Source organism: Dipodomys spectabilis, unplaced genomic scaffold (assembly GCF_019054845.1).
Source record: "Dipodomys spectabilis isolate Male_0828 unplaced genomic scaffold, ASM1905484v1 ptg000692l, whole genome shotgun sequence".
Taxonomy (NCBI): Eukaryota; Metazoa; Chordata; class Mammalia; order Rodentia; family Heteromyidae; genus Dipodomys; species Dipodomys spectabilis.
The window spans coordinates 170140-189932 of record NW_024871369.1 but is presented as its reverse complement, the minus strand read 5'-3'; the positions used below and the strand labels follow the sequence as shown (position 1 = coordinate 189932).

The 19793-nt window shown below is 51.2% G+C and overlaps 1 protein-coding gene across 2 annotated transcripts in view; it reads left to right on the top strand.

The window, feature by feature from the left end:
- The window catches only part of Gmeb2 (glucocorticoid modulatory element binding protein 2), a 49167-nt gene extending 38609 nt beyond the window's left edge, over positions 1-10558 (top strand). For both annotated transcript variants that reach the window (XM_042672281.1, XM_042672282.1), the window contains 6 exons: positions 167-270; positions 2615-2772; positions 6146-6217; positions 6473-6610; positions 6823-6945; positions 8081-10558. In XM_042672281.1, the coding sequence (XP_042528215.1) occupies positions 167-270; positions 2615-2772; positions 6146-6217; positions 6473-6610; positions 6823-6945; positions 8081-8733 (1248 nt within the window). In that variant the 3' untranslated portion in view covers positions 8734-10558. The remainder of the gene's footprint in view (positions 1-166; positions 271-2614; positions 2773-6145; positions 6218-6472; positions 6611-6822; positions 6946-8080) is intronic.
- Positions 10559-19793: the final 9235 nt, after the last annotated feature.

The window sequence follows — 19793 nt, the reverse complement described above, 5'->3', positions numbered from 1 at the left end:
ATATCTTCTTGTTATATGTGAGTGTTCTACAGTAAGGCCTGTCGCTGGCTGAGCCAGCCATGAACTGGTAAGGCACTGGCAGGAAGGGCGAGAGGGCGTGCTGTGATCCCACCAGACCCACCCCAGGTTTGCTAAGCTGACCCTGCACTGGTGTGCTTTTCTCCAGTATGATGAGCATGTAATCAGCCCGAAGGAGTTTGTGCACCTGGCAGGGAAGTCCACCCTGAAGGACTGGAAGAGAGCCATCCGGATGAACGGCATTATGCTCAGGTGGGCACCAGGCCAGTGGTGACAGTGGGGGTGGAGGGGTTCACAGCCATTGCTTTTTCATTTGGTTGTGTGTGTGTGTGTGTGTGTGTGTGTGTGTGTGTGTGCGTGCATGCGCGCATGCATGCATGCATGCACACTGATCCTGGGACTTGAACTCAGGGCTTGGGTACTATCCCTGAGCTTTTGTACTCAAGACTAGTGCTCTACCACTTGAGCCACAGCTTCACTTTGGCTTTTTTTTTTTTTTTGGGTCCGGTCGTGGGGCCTGAACTCTGGGCCTGGGCACTGTCCCTCAGCTCTTCATCTCAAGGCTAGTGCTCTACCACTTGAGCCACAGTGCCACTTCCAGCTTTCTTTTTTCTTTTTGCTTATGTGGTGCTGAGGAATCGAACCCAGGGCCTCAGGCATGCAAGGCAAGCGCTCTACCACTGAGCCACCTTCCCAGCCCTACTTTGGCTTTTTTGCTAGTTAATTGGAGATGAGTCTCATGGACTTTGCTACTCAGGCTAGCTTTGAATTGCTATCCTCAGATCTCAGCCTCCTCAGTAGTTAGGATGACAGGCTCCTAGTTGATCTGGGTTTTTGAACTTAAGATAGATTTTAGAAGTGGTTTGTGGCAATAGCTCCTCTTGAGTGGCTAACCACAGGTTGTAGGTTCCCCCCACCCTTCCAACAATGACTGTCAGATGAGGCTTTTGTTGTTGTTAAATCTCTGTCTCTCTCTCTCTCTCTCTTTTTTTTTTTTTTTTTGTCAGTCATGGGGCCTGAACTCTGGGCTTGGGCGCTGTCCCTTAGCTCTTCAGCTCAAGGCTAACACTCTACCACTTGAGCCATGTAGTGCTGAGGAATCAAACCCAGGGCCTCATGCATGCAAGGCAAGCACTCTACCACCAAGCCGCCTTCCCAGCCCTGTTAAATCTCATTTTAATTTTCAACAATTATTTTTTTGTTGTTACTGTTGTCGGTCATAGGTCTTGAACTCTGGGCCTGCACGCTGTCCCTCAGCTCTTCAGCTCAAGGCTAGCACTCTACCACTTGAGCCACTGTGCCACTTCTGGTTTTCTGAGTGGTTAATTGAAGATAAGAGTCTCATGGACTTTCGTGCCCGGGCTGGCTTTGAACTGCGATCCTCAGATCTCAGCCTCCTGAGTAGCTAGGATGACAGGTGTGAGCCACCAGCGCCTGGCTCAACAATTCTTTACCATAGGCACTCCTGGGGCTATGTCACTACCAAAATAAATTAATGGTATCATTTGTTTTTTTGTTTTTTCCATCAGATAGACATTCAGGTTTAATCTCTTAGGTTGGCCTTTTACATCATCTTTATTTTTGTCCTTTTTATTCCTCCTTCTTTTTCTCCTGGTACTGGGGCTTATACTCCAGGCCCTAGGACTCATGTGGCTTTTTTGCTTACAGCTGGTGCTTTACCACTTGAGTCCCTTCTATCACTTCTTATTAAAACCCATGTGAGATACAGATAGTTGACTTGCATTCTTTGTGAACCAAGAGCCACGCCAGGCCTGTGCACTTAGGAAGGTGCCAGTGGCTGTGTCTACCTTGCTTCCTAAGCAGGTGGACTACTTTGTGTCAGAGTCAGACTTGGGCCTCATAGTAACTGGCACTGGGTCCTTTCCCATAGCTCTCAGTCCCATACCACCAAGCTACCTTCTGGTTTCTAGAATATCTGATGGCATAGTTGTGGAAGCCATGGGCTATGGGAGGTATGTTGTGAGCTACACATGTTTCTAAGGATATCGCTGCGCTGCAGGGTGAGTGGAGCTAGAACTTTTGACTCTGTGCTTACAGGCTAGCTGAGGCCCACTGAGCTTAGATCCAAGACTGCGGCAGAAGCAGGCAGGTCTGGGAGGACAGGTCTTGGTAGATGAGGACCCGTGTTTGCCTTCCTGCTACAGGAGGAGAATAGCCCTCTCCCAGGGTTTGTGGGTCTCCTTTCCTACCTGCATCTTCCAAAAGGAGGCTTTCCCTGAAGGCAATTCATGCCCACTTGTCTGCCACAGAGCTGGGGCACTCACCACCTTCGTTAGTCGAGGGCCTGCTACTCCAGTGGCCTGGTGATGATGTAGACCAGGCACCTCCAGCTTCCTGCCAGCCAGTACTCTCCCCTTCCCGTGGGCAGAGTGCCTTACCCCAGTGGCCTGGGGTAGCTGCCCGATGGACAGCATGTTCCCATTAAAGCTTGTTTGCACAGGGGTGGGTACAGCCCATACCCCACCTCACAAGAGCGCGGCCCTGGCCGGTGCTCTGCTGAACAGTCACCACATCCCAGTGGGCAGCAGGGTGTCTCGGTTTGGTTCTCATCTGGGCTGCTGTGTCATCTCTACAGGAAGATCATGGACTCTGGAGAGTTGGACTTCTACCAGCATGACAAAGTGTGCTCCAATACCTGCCGCAGCACCAAGATCGACCTCTCTGGGGCCCGCGTGTCCCTGAGCAGCCCCACGTCCGCCGAGTACATCCCGCTCACGCCAGCAGCGGCAGATGGTAGGTGCAGGGGGGGGCTGTCTGTGTCCGGTCAGCACAGCTGTCCTGACCTATCTCCCTCTGACTGCTGTGTGTGCATCTTAGCTGTCCCCATCTTGGGGGCTCTTCCTCCTCCTGTCTGGGGAATTGTTGGGCTTATTGACAGAGAAGGTGAACGTATTCTTTTCAGACACTTCATTATTAACTTGTAATCCGTATGTAGAGAGGGTACTGAGAACAGTAAAGGCGCTGCCTGTGCCGAAGGCTCCTCCCTTCCAAGGCCTGTCCTGAGGTATGGCGTCTCCCCCTCCGTAGGCCATTTGCAGAGCCTCAGGGCTTATCAGGCCTCTTGTGAGTGTTTGGCTGCAAGTCTCCTCTGCCACTTGGGTTTTGGTTGATGATTTAGGGAACTCTTGATCTCCCTTGTTCAGAACTGTAGATGGATTGAATATTCCCTGGAACTCTTTCTAGATTCTGAATGAGAAATTCTGTTTAAACTGAGCAAAGTGAAGTTAGTCCTGAGTCATAGTCACATTGCTTGGTTGGAAAATGTGTTTTGCAGCACTGCTGTCCCTAGCAGTCACTCCTCAGCATTGGGCCGAGATGAGCATCCTTGTTGCCCACTGAGGCCAGTTAGGTGCTTTGACACTTCACTGTTGGGAAGGGTGGCCTGAGGTCCTTCTGTTCTGCCCATGTGTTCTTCCCTGCATCTGTCCTGGCAGGCTGGCTGGTTGTCGTGCGGCTGTCTTCCCTCAGAGGAATGGTCTTTGTTATCCTTTCCTCAGTCTGTGGTTAGCTACAGTAACCCGCGGTCTGTCACTTAGCTTCTTTCTGCACCAAAGCCCGAGGCTAGGCACTGGGGGGTTGAGGGCAGAGACCCTCCTGGGACGCACTGTACACATGAGGCAGGGCAGCGCGGAGGTGGTTAGGAGCTAGTGGCCACCGCAGGGGTTGAGCCCAGGGCCTTCTCACCTGCTTATTAAAGCTGGCCATAGCCCAGCTGAGGCCGGTGAGTGGCTCTGAGCACATTTAGTGTGCTGGCTAAGAGGTATTAAGTACACTCGGAACATCACACTTTTCAAACTGGTGATGTGCTTATCAATATGTAACCTCATCTTGTTTTTTTGTCGGTCGTGGGGCTTGAACTGTGGTCCTGGGCGCTGTCCTTGCGCTCTTCAGCTCAAGGCAAGTGCTCTACTGCTTGAGCCACAGCGCCACTTCTGGTTTTCTAGTGTTGTATTGGAGATAAGAGTCTCACAGACTTTCCTGCCCGGGCTGGCTTTGAACTGCAATGCTCAGATCTCAGCCTCCTGAGTAGCTAGGATTACAGGTGTGAGCCACCAGCGCCCAGCTTGTAACCTCATCTTTACTGGAGGAACATCTGTTCACTTATTTCTTCAAGCCTTAGTGGTCAGCCAGAATGTCAACCTAATGGGATTGTTTTGTGGGGCACATGCAAAATTTGGATAGAATTACTACATAATGATCAACAAATAGTGGTATCTTGACGAAAAAGGCTGGCTATGTATGACTGGTTGGTACAAATTGTACCACAGATACCAGCTCCTGAGGAGTGGCATCTGAGCCTCTAAGACTGAAGCCCTAGGAAAGGCAGCCAGGATTAAGAATTAGCTCTTCTTGGGGCTGGGAAAGTGGCTCAGTGGTAAAGTGCTTGCCTTGCATGCATGAGGCCCTGGATTCGATTCCTCAGCACCACATAAGCAGAAAAGGCTGGAGGTGGCTCCATGGCTCAAGTGGTAGAGTGCAGGCCTTGAGCTGAAGAGCTCAGGACAGCACCTGGGCCCAGAGTTCAGGCCCCAGGACCGACAAAAAAAAAAAAAGGAATTAGCTCTTCTGAGCTCTGATGGCTCACACTTGTAATCCTAGCTACTCAGGAGGCTAAGATCTGAGGATCACGGTTCAAAGCCAGCCCGGGCAGTCCATGAGACTTACTTCCAATTAACCATGAAAAAACTGGAAATGGAGCTGTGGCCTAAGCCAAAAGCACTCAGGGACAGTGCCTAGTCCTTGAGTTCAAGGCTTATGACTGACTTAAAAAAAAAAAAAAAAGATTTAGCTCTTCTGATGGTTTAGTCTCTAACTTGGAACCTCTCAGATCCTCTAATTTGGTTTTTATATGGCTAGTAAGTTTCAGACAGGCTCAATCTATGAAACACATGCATGTATGTCCAAGTTGATTCTGGATATGATATTCACAAGCACGATATCTTTTTGTTGTTGATCCTGGAGTTTAAACTCAGGGCCTGGGTGCTGTCTCTGAGCTCTTTTTGTTCAAGGCTAGCACTCTATCACTTTGAGCCACAGCTCTATTTCCAGTTTTCTGGAAGATAAGAGTCTAATATACTTTCCTGCCCTGGCTGGTTTTGAACCAGGATCCTTAGATCTCAGCATCCTGAGTAGCTAGGATTGCAGGGGCAAGCTGCCAGTGCCCAGCCAACAGTGCATCTTTGATTCAAGTGGAAAAGGCCAGTATAGGGTTGGAAAGCTGGAGGCTGGGAAGGTGGCTCCGTGGTAGAGTGCTTGCCTTGCATGCATGAGGCTCTGGGTTCGATTCCTCAGCACCACATAAGCAGAAAAAGCCAGAAGTGGTGCTGTGGCTCAAGTGGTAGAGTGCTGTCTTGAGCACAAAGAAGCTCAAAGACAGTGCCCAGGCCCTGAGTTCAAGCTCCAGGACTGGCTAAATAAATAAATAAACACACATCTGCCTATTTTCTTTTTTTTATTGTGAAAATACTGTACAGAGGGGTTACCATTACATGAGCAAGATAATGAGTACATTTCTTATCAAGCATTGTAGCCTCCTCCTTTGTTTCCCCTTCCCATCCCATCCTCCCCCCTCCCCACCCCCGACACCTGCCTATTTTCTGAGCCTGCTTCTGAGCCAGGTTGGCACATGAAGCCTCTGTCAGAAACTCCAGAACTGCTAAGTGCAAATTGTATGGACAGTTGGGTTTGTAAACACTGGAAATGAAGTCAGGGATAAGTCAGAATGGATGATTCATTAAACTAGAAATGTAGAAATGTGACAGGCTCTAGCATTATTGTGTCATCAATGAGACATATGGCAACCTGGTCCTCCAGAGAGAGGCGAGGCAGGCCAAGGGCCTGCTGGTGGTCAGCACAGAGGCTTGTAGTGTCAAGTTGCAGACGGTTCAGCAAAATATTACCAGTTGCCAGAGCTGGGAAGAGATCTATGATTAAAAATAAACTCCCTGTGAGATAGGAAGTCCTGTGGACACCCTAGTCTGGTTATGTTTGTCAGTTCTGTGAAAATGGGCGGCAGAGGGGTTTAGGTGTAGCCCTGAGGAGATGGGCCCGGGAGGCCGTGGGAGCGCCATGAACAGCACACCGTCTGTGCTCTGCTTCTCCTCAGTGAATGGCTCCCCCGCCACCATCACCATAGAGACTTGTGAGGACCCTGGTGACTGGACCACAGCCATTGGAGGTAGGGGGTCTGTGGGCTCTTTGGGAGCATGGGTGGGCTCATGGGGAACCGCTTGCCTCTACTGTATCCCACACAGGGGCTCCAGCCTCAGGGCATCCTAAGTGCTCCAGTCTCTGCTAGGTGCCCCGAGGCAGAGCTCAGCCATGGTCCACTGGATTTAGACTCTTGTGGCAATGTCCTTGTTTTCTCTTTCCTGCTGTGGGCACCTCATACATCAACATGCCTTTTGCTCCTGGCCTCTTCCCTCTCTCACAGATGACACATTTGCCTTCTGGCGGGGGCTGAAGGACGCTGGCTTGCTGGACGAGGTTATACAGGAATTCCAGCAGGAGCTGGAAGAGACCATGAAAGGCCTGCAGCAGCGGGTGCAGGACCCCCCGCTGCAGCTCCGAGGTGAGGAGGTCTGAGGGTTCCTATTGCCAGCTGCCTCCAGGTCCTGCTCTGCAGCTGAGATGCACAGAGGAGAGCTGGCAGTGGGAGGGTCATTTGGTGTGCATCATGCTAGGTCTCTTCGGAGCTGACTGCTGGCTAGATTGCAGAGGGGCCAGCCCAGCTCTGGGTTCCAGGCTCTCAGGTTTTTGCTGTGTTCACACCGCTCCTTTAAGATGCTGTCCTCCTCAACAACATCGTGCAGAACTTTGGCATGCTGGACCTGGTGAAGAAGGTGTTGGCCAGCCACAAGTGCCAGATGGATCGCTCACGGGAGCAATATGCCCGGGACTTGGCAGGTATGTCCTGTGGCATGCTGGGAGTCCGGGGAGGCCTCACATCTCTAGTCCTGTGTCCCCCACTTTCCTAAGACACAGCCCCGGTGGTGGGCTTTTCCCTGTGGCCTGGGCGATGGAAAGGTCACAGGTGTCACACAGAAAAAAGTAAAATTTCAGTGGCTATGCAGACTTCACCAGTGATGGTCAGGGCCCACCTCGGCGTTCACTAGCCTCTCTGTGTGAACCAAGTTGTTCATACTTAAGAGAGAAAGCAGAGAGATGAAAAGACCACGGTTGCAGGGAGAGCTGATGGGCCCTGTGCTGTCTGTGCATTTGTTCCAAGTTGTTCCTGAAGTTGCTACTCATGTGCAGGCACTGCACGTGTGTGGGAACAGCCACCTTACTTGGCTGCTTTGGCCTGAAGAGTAGCTTTCCATGTGACACAGCCTGGGACACACTGGCATCAAGGGAAGTCTGGCCCACAGCACTTCCACATGGGAACTGTGGGCCTGAGTCAGCCCAAGAGCCATCAAGAGGCCCACTGCAGCAACCTTCCTATGGCGTGGGGTCCTGTGGTCATCTGGGTTGCTGTTAGTTTGTGATCCACTTGCTGATGTGTTGTCTGTCCCCACGGCCCTCTGAGAGTGCCGTCCACCCCTCTCTCCGTGCCCCACGGCCCTGTGCGGATGCCGTCCACCCCTCTCCCCGTGCCCCACGGCCCTGTGCGGATGCCGTCCACCCCTCTCCCCGTGCCCCACGGCCCTGTGCGGATGCCGTCCACCCCTCTCCCCGTGCCCCACGGCCCTGTGCGGATGCCGTCCACCCCTCTCCCCGTGCCCCACGGCCCTGTGCGGATGCCGTCCACCCCTCTCCCCGTGCCCCACGGCCCTGTGCGGATGCCGTCCACCCCTCTCCCCGTGCCCCACGGCCCTGTGCGGATGCCGTCCACCCCTCTCCCCGTGCCCCACGGCCCTGTGCGGATGCCGTCCACCCCTCTCCCCGTGCCCCACGGCCCTGTGCGGATGCCGTCCACCCCTCTCCTCGTGCCCCACGGCCCTGTGCGGATGCCGTCCACCCCTCTCCTCGTGCCCCACGGCCCTGTGCGGATGCCGTCCACCCCTCTCCCCGTGCCCCACGGCCCTGTGTGTCCCCACAGCCCTGGAGCAGCAGTGTGATGAACACCGCCGCCGTGCCAAAGAGCTGAAGCACAAGTCCCAGCACCTCAGCAATGTGCTCATGACGCTGACCCCGGTCTCCCTGCCATCCCCTATGAAGCGGCCCCGGCTTGCGCGGGCCACGTCAGGACCAGCTGCCATGGCTTCACAGGTGCTCACACAGTCTGCACAGATTGCCCTTGCCCCAGGCGTGCCCATGTCTCAGCTGACCAGCGTGCCGCTAGGCAAGGTGGTCTCCACGCTGCCCTCCACGCTGCCCTCCACGGTACTGGGCAAAGGCTCCCCGCAGGCTCCCCCAGCCACTTCACCGGCTTCCCCACTGCTTGGGGGCTACACAGTCCTGGCCTCCTCAGGCTCCACCTTCCCCAGCACGGTAGAGATCCACCCAGACACGTCCAGCCTCACGGTGCTGAGCACAGCTGCCATGCAGGACGGGAGCACGGTGCTGAAGGTGGTCAGCCCGCTGCAGCTACTTACCCTGCCTGGCCTGGGCCCCACCCTGCAGAGTGTGGCCCAGGCAGCACCGGCAGGCAGCACGATCGTGACAGTGCCCACGGCGGCCGCCCAGGGGCCTGAGGAGCACACAGCCACCATCGAGGTGGCTGCTGTGGCAGGGGACCATGAGCAGAAGTAGCTGGCGGGGAGGGTGAGCCCCTAGGGTGTGGACCGGCTGGCTCTCCTCAGACCACTGCGGGCAGAGGCTGCGGGGCTGGCTCAGCACAGGCAGGTCTCAGGGGCTGAACCAAAGAGAGGAATTGCCAGATGAATCAAGAGAAGAAGAAAAAAGGGACAGAATGATGCCAGCAACCTGGAAAATCAGTCTTCAAGTTCAAAACTTACTCCCCTTTTTTCTTGGGAAATATACTTTTCCATCTGTTGCTTATTATCCTGTTTACACATTGGGCCTTGAACAGGAGGTGGGGGGCAAGGACCAAGAGGAGGCCTGGGTGCGCCCCGTGACGCGGCAGACCTGTGGCGGCGGCCTGAGACCCTGTAGTCACTGGTGGCGCCAAGGCCCAGCCGAGCCCTGGTGCGCCCCGAGCAGGCCTTCTGGGCACATTACTGACACATGTCTTGGGGACTGAACCCAAGTGTGGTAACCCATGGATCCTATGGATTTGGTTTCTTCCCACAGTTTTCTGTAGGTTTAGTGTAGCCAGTGCCCACTCTCCTGCTGGCGTGGGACACGCCCCCAGGGCCAGGGTGCAGACCCCAGGTGGGGCCCCTCTCCTCTCCCTACAGGTGCTCAGGTGTGGTCTGGGCGTCTTTGCACATGGGTTGCAGGTGTTTCTAAGTGAATTCCTTAGTAGGCTTCTAGGAAGAATCAAATTTATAGCATTTTCAACCAAAATAATGCTGAGTGCCTAGGCTCCCGAGTTGGCCCTGAGAAGGGCCAGGGCTGCGCATGCACTGCTCAGTGCCAGGGTCCTGGGCAGATCCCTTCCCAAGACCAAGCTTTGCGGAGGGTTTCTGTGGGGTGTGCCTTCAGACTTGGAGTGGCTCAGAAGGCTCTGGTGTACAGCCTTCTGTTGGAGCCCCCATAATAGCCCTCATCTCCCTGAGTTTCCCTGGAGGTGGAACCGAGACCCCCCCCCAGCTGACAGCGTTCCCCATCCCCAGAGACAGCCCCAGGGCCTACGGGGAGGCTGCCCAGACCCTGTTCAGGACAAGGTAGGAGAGGTGGGACCCGGAATGCTGAAGGGGGGTATATGGGAGGTGAGGGAGGCTGTACTCCAGGCCAGAGCCCCTGGAGGCAGGTGTTCAGAAAGAACAGAGCCCTGGCTACTGTGGGTGCGGCACCTTAGACTGAGCCTCAGGAGTTGTCTCCAGACGTTGCTGCTGGCTCTGTCGATGGGAGCTCTTCCTTTCTGGGGCGTTGCAGCAGGAGAGGGCCTGCCATTCCATCCACTGCTTTGAAGGGAACTGGCCACCCTTTTGTCCATCTCTCCATCCCTGGGACTGCCCGGGCCTCCCCTCCACACCTTTGCTGTGACCCGGGCCCCTCCCGCCTCCCCACACCGTGTCAAGCTACTGAGGTTCAATCTCGTTTTCCTTCTGTTACACCCTTGTTCACTGTGGTCATGATCAGTTGGTTTTGGCTGATGTTTACCTGTTTGTGTACATACTCTTTTTTTTTTTTTGAGTTGCAAGCCCTGTTTCATGTGGCACTGTGACCCCACGGCCATCAAGAGTCTGCAGGGCTGGTGCTGCCTGGCAGGCTCTCCGGTCCCCACCCCACCAGCTCAGATTAGAGTAGATAGTGTCATCAGTAAAACACCTCCTGCCCTGGGAGCCAGGGGCTTGCAGGGCCTTTCCTTGGCCCATGTCCAAGGTGCTCTCTCTGTCTTTTGAGTTGTGGGTCAGTTTCCCTTCTTTGTAAGAACAAGATTGGGACCTTTTCAGCCCTTACCCCTTAGTCCATGGAGGTACTGGAAGTTGAAGTTAATTTCAGAGCCATATTAAAAAAGAGCCCCAACCAGCTTCGGGATTGATTCCCAGTTCCTCCGCCCTCCTGTAGCCACCCACAGACCTCTCTCCAGCCTAGCCTCTTGGGCCGTTCCTGGCAAGGGAAGAGAGGAAGCCCAGCCCTGGGGGAGGAGGTGTGGCCAGTGCCCCACCGCTTGCTGGTGCCTGCCTCCTGTAGGCCCTGCGGGCTCCTCAGGGTCCCCGGCCTCCCTCCCTGGCCAGCCCTCAAGAGGAAAGAGCCCTCCTGTCACGTGCAGACACGGGTGTTCATGGCTGCCTTGTGTGTGGGTTTTGCAGAGGGTACAGGCTTCTCCTTGGGCCTGTCAAGGGGCACTGGGAAAAGCAGTGTTTGAGTTCCACTTTGTGTGTTGTTTTTGCGAGCATCTGCTTGGTACTTTAATTTGAAATAAAAACTTTTTTTTTCCTAATATATGTGTCTGTTTGCAATGAGAAGCTGTGTGGAAGGCAACGATTTGAACTTTGAACGACGCCCCCAGTGGGTATTGCCAGCTTGTCCCAGGTGGGCCTGCATTCTGAGTCCTCTTCATGCCTCCAGTTGTGGTCTATGGCCCGTGACCCGAGCATCCTAAGCTGCAGCAGCTGGTGTAGTACCAGGTGCCAGTATGCAGCGAGGTTTCCTGAGCCTTACCTGGGCCCTGAGCACCTTCACTCTGCTGCTGCATCAGACTCCCACAGACTGTGAGGTCCAAGTCCAGGGTTCACTGTGACTGGGGATGTTCTGAGTCCTGAGGAAGAGCCTTGATCCACAGCTGGGATCCCAAGGAGAGCCATTCCTGTCAGACCGGTTCTGTGCCCTTTCTGCTGACCTTGCCCCGGGCCCCATGGGTCTCAGGATTCCACTCTTGAGTTTGACACTCTCCATGTACTTTGAAAGTCAGGGTGGAGGCAGCCTTGAAGTAGGTGTGTCTTCAGCTCTGAAGACCTGTCCTGATTGCCGCCCTTCCTTCCACACACACACACTGCTTACGTGGAGCTTGTGGATGTGTCCTGGACCTTTCCTGTCAAGTTCACACTTGGGCAGCTTCATGTCTGCTGCCTCCCCCGACCCACAGAAGATCTGAGGCACCTCAGATTTCATGGGTCCAAAACAGAATTCCTGCTTACTTTTCTCTCCTAAACCTGTCCCTTCCACTAATCCTCGTCTTTGCAGGGAGGGATGCCCACAAGCATCCAGGTGCTCAGGCCATCTTCCTGGAAGCTCACCTGGTCAAAGCCCTTCCATCTCTCTGGCCAGGAGGACCTCCCTGCCCTGGCCTCTGCCTCACACTCTGCATTGCCAGTTTGCCTATGTGATGGTCTCTCCTGGTCACTCAAGTGCCAGTAGTGCCTGGGTCACTTCTGCTGTCCCTAAGAGGGCTGTACCTCACTGATAGACCTTGAGATACCATCTTCCTGACATTTGGGGGTCCATGCGGGCTGTAGACTATGAATCTGTGAGCTTAGAAGAGCTACCTCTTGCCTCTAAGTATTGAGTAGATGTCCCTTAGGGCAGGCTCCAGCACTGGCTGTCATGGGTTGAGAATGAAGAAGTGAGGGGCAGCCTGCCTGCTCGGACTCCTTGTACTGCAGAGTGCAGTGTACCAGGTGGTGCTCAGAAATAGTCTGCTGTCTGGATAGACCTGTTTGTCTATCTAGCTTTGGCTACTGTGAATAAAGCCGTTATCAGCCACTGTGTTCTGGTGTTCGTGTGTTTTCTTTCTGCTTTTTTCTTAGCATATGTTAATTATGCAAAGGAGTTCCGTTGTAATATTCCCATATATACTCATAATGCACTTCAGTCAAATTCATCCCCCTTTATTTACTCAAAGGAAGTAGAAAACACATTAGTGTGCTTTGATATTGTCACTTTTTCTTTTGAGTAAATGCTCGTTTATATGGTGAGGCTGCTGACTTTGTAAGAGATTATCAAATTGTAAAGTGGTGCAGAGCAGCTGTTCTGATTTGCATTCCCACCAGCAACAAATGGGGAGTTCCTGTTGTTCCACATCCACACCAGCCTCTGGTACCCTCAGTACTTTGAAATGTAGCTATTGTAATAGGTGTACAATGGTATCTCATTGTTTCATTCTGTGTTATTGAGACACAGGCTCTCGAGCTAGTGTCAAGCCTAGACTGGCCTTGAACTCAGCCTCTCTAGTGCTAAGATTACAGGTGTATACCACCATGCCTGTCTTTGTTACCAATTGTAATCAAATGTATAAGTCCATAACGATGTATGACTGATCTGGAGTAACTTCATATATGTTTAACATTGTGCACATCTCCTATTGGGAAATATCTGTGTCTTTTACCCATTTTTAATGTTTCATTTTCTTATTCAGTTTTCTTCTGATTGTGGTTTTTCTTTTCTTTTTCTTGGCAGTGCTGGAACAAACACTCTACCATTGTGTTAAATCCCCAATCTGTCTTTTTGTTTTTGTTTTCTTACCAATACCAATTGGAGATCAGAGACTCGTGGATGTTTTTGCCTGGGCAGGCTTTGAACCATGATTTTCAGATCTCAGCTTCCTGAATAGCTAGGATTACAGGAATGAGCCCCTAGTACCTGCTCATTGGCTGGTATCTTTTGAAGAGCAATTACAAAAAATATTTCTAGCTAGGCGCCAGTGGCTCACGCCTGTAATCCTAGCTACTGAGGAGGCTGAGATCTGAGGATCGTGGTTCAAAGCCAGCCTGGGCAGGAAAGTCCATGAGACTCTTATCTCCAATAAACCAACACAAAACTGGAAGTGGTGCTGTAGCTCAAGTGGTAGAGCATTCACCTTGAGCTGAAGAGCTGAGGGACAGCGCCCAGGCCCAGAGTTCAAGCCCCACAACTGACCAAAACAAAAAAAATTCTGAAGCCTAATTTATCAAAATTTTTCTTAATACTTTTCATGTCTTTCAAAGCCTTCATAGCCTACGAGGCTGTGGGGCGCTCTGGGTTTCTCTTAGCAGCTCTATGGCCGCAGATGATTTCTCTTGAGCTGATTTTGGGTCTTCCCTTCAGTGGGTCTATCTGTTGGGAACACCCTCTGTGGGCCTATGCTGGAGTGACCTTGGCAGCTGTCCGGATTTCTACCACTGGGAAGAAATGTGTAACCAGCACACTCTCCCCCACACTGAGTGCACTCTTCCATCCAAGGTTTGACTTCCTGTCTGGGAGGGAGGGCCCAGGGCGGACAAGGTAGGTGTCAAAGTGCTGCTTGGATGAGTCACACCAGCTGAGAGCACAGGACTGCTGGGCCGCGGCTGGGCCTGACCTTGGGACCAGGACTGGCAGCAGAGCTGCCCAGTGAGTGGCAGAGGGTGTGATGTGTGGGCTGCCTTTAACCTCTGGGCCATATACATGGGAGGAGGCTTGGTTCACGGGAAATGAAACTAAGGGCCCAGTAGGAAGATAGTTTGTCTTTATGAAGAGTTGGAAACATACTGCAAAGAACTGTACCTTTTCATTGATTTGGATTTTTTCCATCTGTTGCTATAGTATTTATAAATCTGTATGTGTACACATGTACATACATGTATGTACATGTATGTTTATGTATATGTATATTTATTATACACATACACACATCTACATATACATATTCCTGAACCCTTGGAGAATAAGAGGCTGTGACCTTACCCTAACATTATGGTGTATGTTTTCCAAGAACAGGGATCTACAATGTGAAAGCCGGGATTTGACCCTGATATGGGCATGGAGCCTTGATTATTAAGTATAGATATTATTGATATTGGCATTAAAACTGTGTTAACTCTACTGAGTTCATACTTTTTCTTCCTCTTAGCATCAGCTTTGGTTTTGCATGCTGTATTTGTTGCGGGGTGTTGGATGAACACTTGGATGCAAGGACGTGTTGGGCATGCCTGCTTTCAGCCAGGGCACTGGGAGGACAGGTGCCCTCTGCTGGGACAGGAGGACCTTTGGAGGAGCAAGAGGGTAAGACTTGGGGCCAGGATTTTGTGGAATGCATATTGAAGAGGCTGAGGGATATGAGTGTCTGGGGAATAGGAGAACATGGGTTCTAAGATTAAATGCAGGCAGATCTGGCCTGGTCTGGTCTGGGAGGCCAGTGGGCAGGAATGGTGGTTCTGGCTTTAGCACAGTTGAGAGAGGCCTGAGAGCTGTCTGTCCATGGCAACATTCTAGGCCCATGTGCAGTATCTACACAACTTGTACCTGAGCCGATACGTTTTGCTGATCATTTCCATTAAGGAGATCCACACTTGGTACAAAAACCAAAACCAAAGGTGACTGGGTACTGGTGGCTCATGCCTGTCATCCTAGCTACTCAGGAGGCAGAGATCTGAGGATTGTGGTTCTAAGCCAACCTGGGCAGGAAAGTCAGTGAGACTGCTATCTCCAATTAACTATCAAAAGCCAGAAGTGGAGCTGTAGCTCAAAGTGGTAGAGCACTAGCTATTAGGAAAATGGAGGAGAAAGGAAGAAGACAAACAGGACTCGATCTTTCACAGGTGATGAAGTTTATTGAGATATAGCAGTAAAGGGCACAGCCTTCCCGTGGGCATGGAGACTGTTTAAAGAAGTGAGGTCTGAGTGAGGAGGCAGAGGTGAATGGGGGGTGAGGGCTTTTCTGTTAGGCCTCCAATGGGTTGTTTACAGCGGGCTGAGGTAGATTACCCTGCCTGTGTCAGGCAGTCTGCACCTGTCTTTGGAGGTTTGCTTGATGTCTGTATGCACCCAGGAAAACAGGGTGGGCGTCAATCCTTCACTAACGTTGAGCAAAAAAGCTTAGGGACTGTGCCCAGGCCCTGAGTTCAAACCCCAGGATCAGCACAAATAATAATGATAAAACAACAATGCTGCCAAAGCCAAGAGAGAACAGCAAGTTTCCCACCTGCCACAACCAGTTTACTTCTGATTTCTGTAATAGGTTCCTGTACTTTACAGGCTTTTTGGTTCCTTTCTGTATCCATGGTTACACACACCTCAGTTCCTCAGCCAAGTGCCTTGGGAAACAGTTGCAGAAAGGTTGAGCTGTTCTCTTTTCCACGGCATTCAAGCGTTCCTTGTGTGGAAGGCTGCTGGTCAGGTGACCTGTGCTGAGTAAGGTGAGTCCAGTCTGTGCCATGAGAAGAGAGGCCGCCATGAGCAGAGCCAGACACCGTCTCTGGGCCTGTCCCTGGAATGACGGGGTATGCTAATTGTTCTGCTGGGGCCCTTTTGAGCCGAAAGCTCCAACTGAGAGTGTGTGGCCTTGCTGATTAAGCAGTGGAGAACATAATCATGTGATTCTATCTTGCATTTTCTTCACACTAAGGATAACCCTTTCTTAATCCTAGTTCTATTTCTTTCTTTTTCTTTTTTCTTTTTTTTTTTGTCGATTGTGGGCTTGAACTCTGGGCCTGGGCACTGTCCCTCAGCTCTTCAGCTCAAGGCAAGCGTGCTACTGCTTGAGCCACAGTGCCACGTCCGGTTTTCTAGTGATTTATTGGAAATAAGAGTCTCACGGACTCTGCCCAGGCTGGCTTTGAACCGGGATTCTCAGATCTCAGCCTCCTGAGTAGCTAGGATGACAGGTGTGAGCCACCAGTGCCCGGCTATGGCTCAGTTTTCTAACAGTGCTAAATGTATTCACAGGGCTGCAGGTCTTTGTGGCAGGAGTCAGCCTGCAGATTCCAGCTTTCTAATAAAGACTCCCAATTCGACCTCTCAAAATGTGGCTTCTGTTTCTCATCTCATGGCTGGATTCACCTTACAACAGTCTTTTTACTGTTTTCTTTTCCTGCCCATTCTTGGTTATGCAATGCTTTTCCAAATGAACTTTAGAGCTAACATGTATACCTGCCCCCAGTTCTTGTTTTTTGTTGGTTCTGGAGCTTGAACTCAGGGCTTGAGCACAGTCACTGAGCTTTTGTGTTCAAGGCTAATGCTCTATCACTTTGAGCTACAGCTCCACTTCTGGTTTGGGGGTAGTGAATTGGAGATAAGAATTTTACAGACTTGGGCTGGGAAGGTGGCTCAGTGGTAGAGCGTTTGCCTTGCATGCCTGAAGCCCTGGGTTCGATTCCTCAGCACCACATAAGCAAAAAGAAAAAAGCCGGAAGTGGCACTGTGGCTCAAGTGGTAGAGTGCTAGCCTTGAGCTGAAGAGCTGAGGGACAGCACCCAGGCCCAGAGTTCAGGCCCCACGACTGGACCAAAAAAAAAAAAAAGAATTTTACAGACTTTTCTCAGGCTTTTTTTTTTTTTTTTTTTTTTAATTGGTTATGAGTGAACTATGGCCTGGGCAATGTCCCTGAGCTTTTTTGCTTATTTTGCTCAAGGCTAGCACTCTACCACTTTAAACCACAATTCTGCTTCTGGCTTTCTGGTGTTAATTGGAGATATAGTCCTGTTGTAAGGTCTTGCTTACAAGTGTTAATTGGAGATAAGAGTCTTGCAGTCAGCAAGAAACCGAGAAGCCACATTTTGAGAGATCAAATGGGACGTGTCTACAGGCATACTTCTGTCTCAAAGACCAGCAGCCTAGTAGAGAGCTTACACAAAGCTTTTAAAGACAGGACACATGCTTTAGGTAAAGACACTCAAGATCCCCACACAAGCAGACCTTATTAGGAAGTAGCTCAGTACAAGCAGATCTTCCTTCCTTCCTTTCTTTCTTTCGTTTTTTTTTTTTTTTGTAGGTCGTGGGGCTTGAACTCTGGGCCTGGGTGCTGTCCCTCAGCTCTTCAGCTCAAGGCGAGCACTCTACCACTTGAGCTACAGCGCCACTTCCGGTTTTCTGGTGGTTTATTGGAGATAGGAGTCTCATGGTCTCTCCTGCCCCTGCTGGCTTTGAACCTAGATCCTCAGATCTCAGCCTCCTGAGTAGCTAGGATTACAGGCGTGAGCCACCAGCGCCCGGCATCTTCTTTCTTTCTTTCTTTCTTTCTTTCTTTCTTTCTTTCTTTCTTTCTTTCTTTCTTTCTTTCTTTCTTTCTTTCTTTCTGTCATGGGGCTTGAACTCTGGGCTTGGGTACTGTCCCTCAGCTCTTCAGCTCAAGGCAAGCACTTGAGCCACAGCACCACTTCCAGTTTTCTGGTAATTAATTGGAGATAAGAGTCTCACGGACTTTCCTGCCCAGGCTGGCTCTGAACCACAATCCTCAGATCTCAGCCTTCTGAGTAGCTAGGATGATAGGCCTGAGCCACCAGCACCCGGCCAAGCAGACCTTTTCTATCTAGGGAAGATACGCCTTGACCTTTCATACAAGGGATACACCTTAGCCTTTCTAAATAGGGGAAATCTTAGAGGCTACTAAGAGGCCAGTGAATCAAGCCATTTAGAGGAAACTAAAGCCAGGATTTTTTTTTTTTTAATCGATTGTGGGGCTTGAACTCTGGGTTTGGGCACTACACCTGCACTCTTCAGCTCCAGGCTAGCGCTCTACCACTTTGAGCCACAGCTCCACTTCCAGTTTTCTGGGGGTTTATTGGAGATAAGAGTCTCACAGACTTTCCTGGCTGGCTGGCTTTGAACTACTATCCTCACATCTCAGCCTCCTGAGTAGCTAGGAATACAGGTGTGAGCCACTGGTACCCAGCTTTTTTTTTTTTTTTTTGGTTATGAGGCTTGAACTCTGGGTCTGGGCGCTGTCCCTGTGCTCTTCAGCTCAAGGCTAGAGCTCAACCACTTGAGCCACAGTGCTACTTCCAGTTTTCTGAGTGGTTTATTGGAGATAAGAGTCTCACGGTCTTTCCTGCCTGGGCTGGCTTTGAACCTCGATCCTCAGATCTCAGCCTCCTGAGTAGCTGGATTACAGGCGTGAGCCACCAGTGCCCGGCTTTGTTTTGTTTTTTTGAAACAGGGTTTCACTGTGTACTCAGGCTGGCCTTGAATCAATTCTCTTGCACAGCATTGCAAGTGTTAGGATTATAGGCATGTATTAAGGCAGGATAAATCGAGGAAGATACAGCCTAGTGAAGACAACTCAGAAATATGGAATTTAGAAACACAGAAGTGCCATCTTTGCTTCAAACAGAGACAGCAGGATGCATTCCTTGCTGAGGGGTGCATTCCTCACCCAAGAATAAACACTTGTCTGACGGTGATGTATGCCTTCCTGATGTTGTATGGGAATTCACTCAGCAAGAGATGGAGATGCCACAATTTAAGAGGTCAAATTGGGAGTCTTTATTGGAAGGTCACTTCGTCATAAAGGCCTGCAGCCCTGAACAGAGGTAGCACATAGCTTTTAAAAACAAAACCATGTTGAGGTAGAGACCAAGCCTTAACAGCCTTAACTGAAAGCACCCATCCCAGAATACCACAAGAACACAGTCACATCCAAGGCTGACAAGGCTACCTCCCTCATGGGAGAGGGAGAAATGGTGCCTGATTCCCAGGGTCATCCTTTTACCATGGGGGCTGGAGGCAGGAGGTACTCTGCATGGCAGCTGCTCACTGACAACACCAGGTAGGCAGGGCGGAGTTCAGGTCTGGGTGGGATTCCTGTGGGAGCTGGGGAAGGGGGGGAGTTCTCTGTTCTTCATGAAGGGCAGAATAGAATTCAGGTCTGGGTGGAGAGCATTCCATGATGCAGCTGGGGCTGGAGATACGTGCTGAGGGCCTAGGATGGAGACTGTAAAGCCCCAAATGGAAGAGGAAATACTAACATCTGGAGCTTGAACTCAGAGACTGGGCACTGTCCTTTGGTTTCTTTTGCTCAAGGCTATTGCTCTACTACTTGAGCCACAGCTTTACTTCTGGCCTTTTGGTTGTTAATTGGAGATAAGAGTCTCATGGATAGCCGAGCATCGGTGGCTCACGCCTGTAACCCTAGCTACTAAGGAGGCTGAGATCTGAGGATTGCGGTTCAAAGCTAGTCTGGGCAGGAAAGTCCATGAGACTCATATCTCCAGTAAACCACTAGAAAACTGGAAGTGGTGCTGTGGCTCAAGTGGTAGAGCGCTCACCTTGATCTGAATAGCTGAGGGATAGCACCCAGGCCCAGAGTTCAAGCCCTATGTTCAACCAAAAAAAAAAAGGTCTCATGGACTTTCCTGCTCAGGCTAGTTTCAAACCAAGATCCTCTGATCTCAGCTTCCTGAGTAACTAGGATTATAGGAGTGGGTCACCTCTTATGTCTCTCAGGAATATTTCAGAGTTTTCTTGCGTGTTCTGGTTAAGCTTGTCCGGTTGTATGGCGAGAAAATGGAGAAGCCACATTTTGAGAGGTCAAATAGGGAGTCTTCATTAGAAGGCCAGCATCTGCCGAT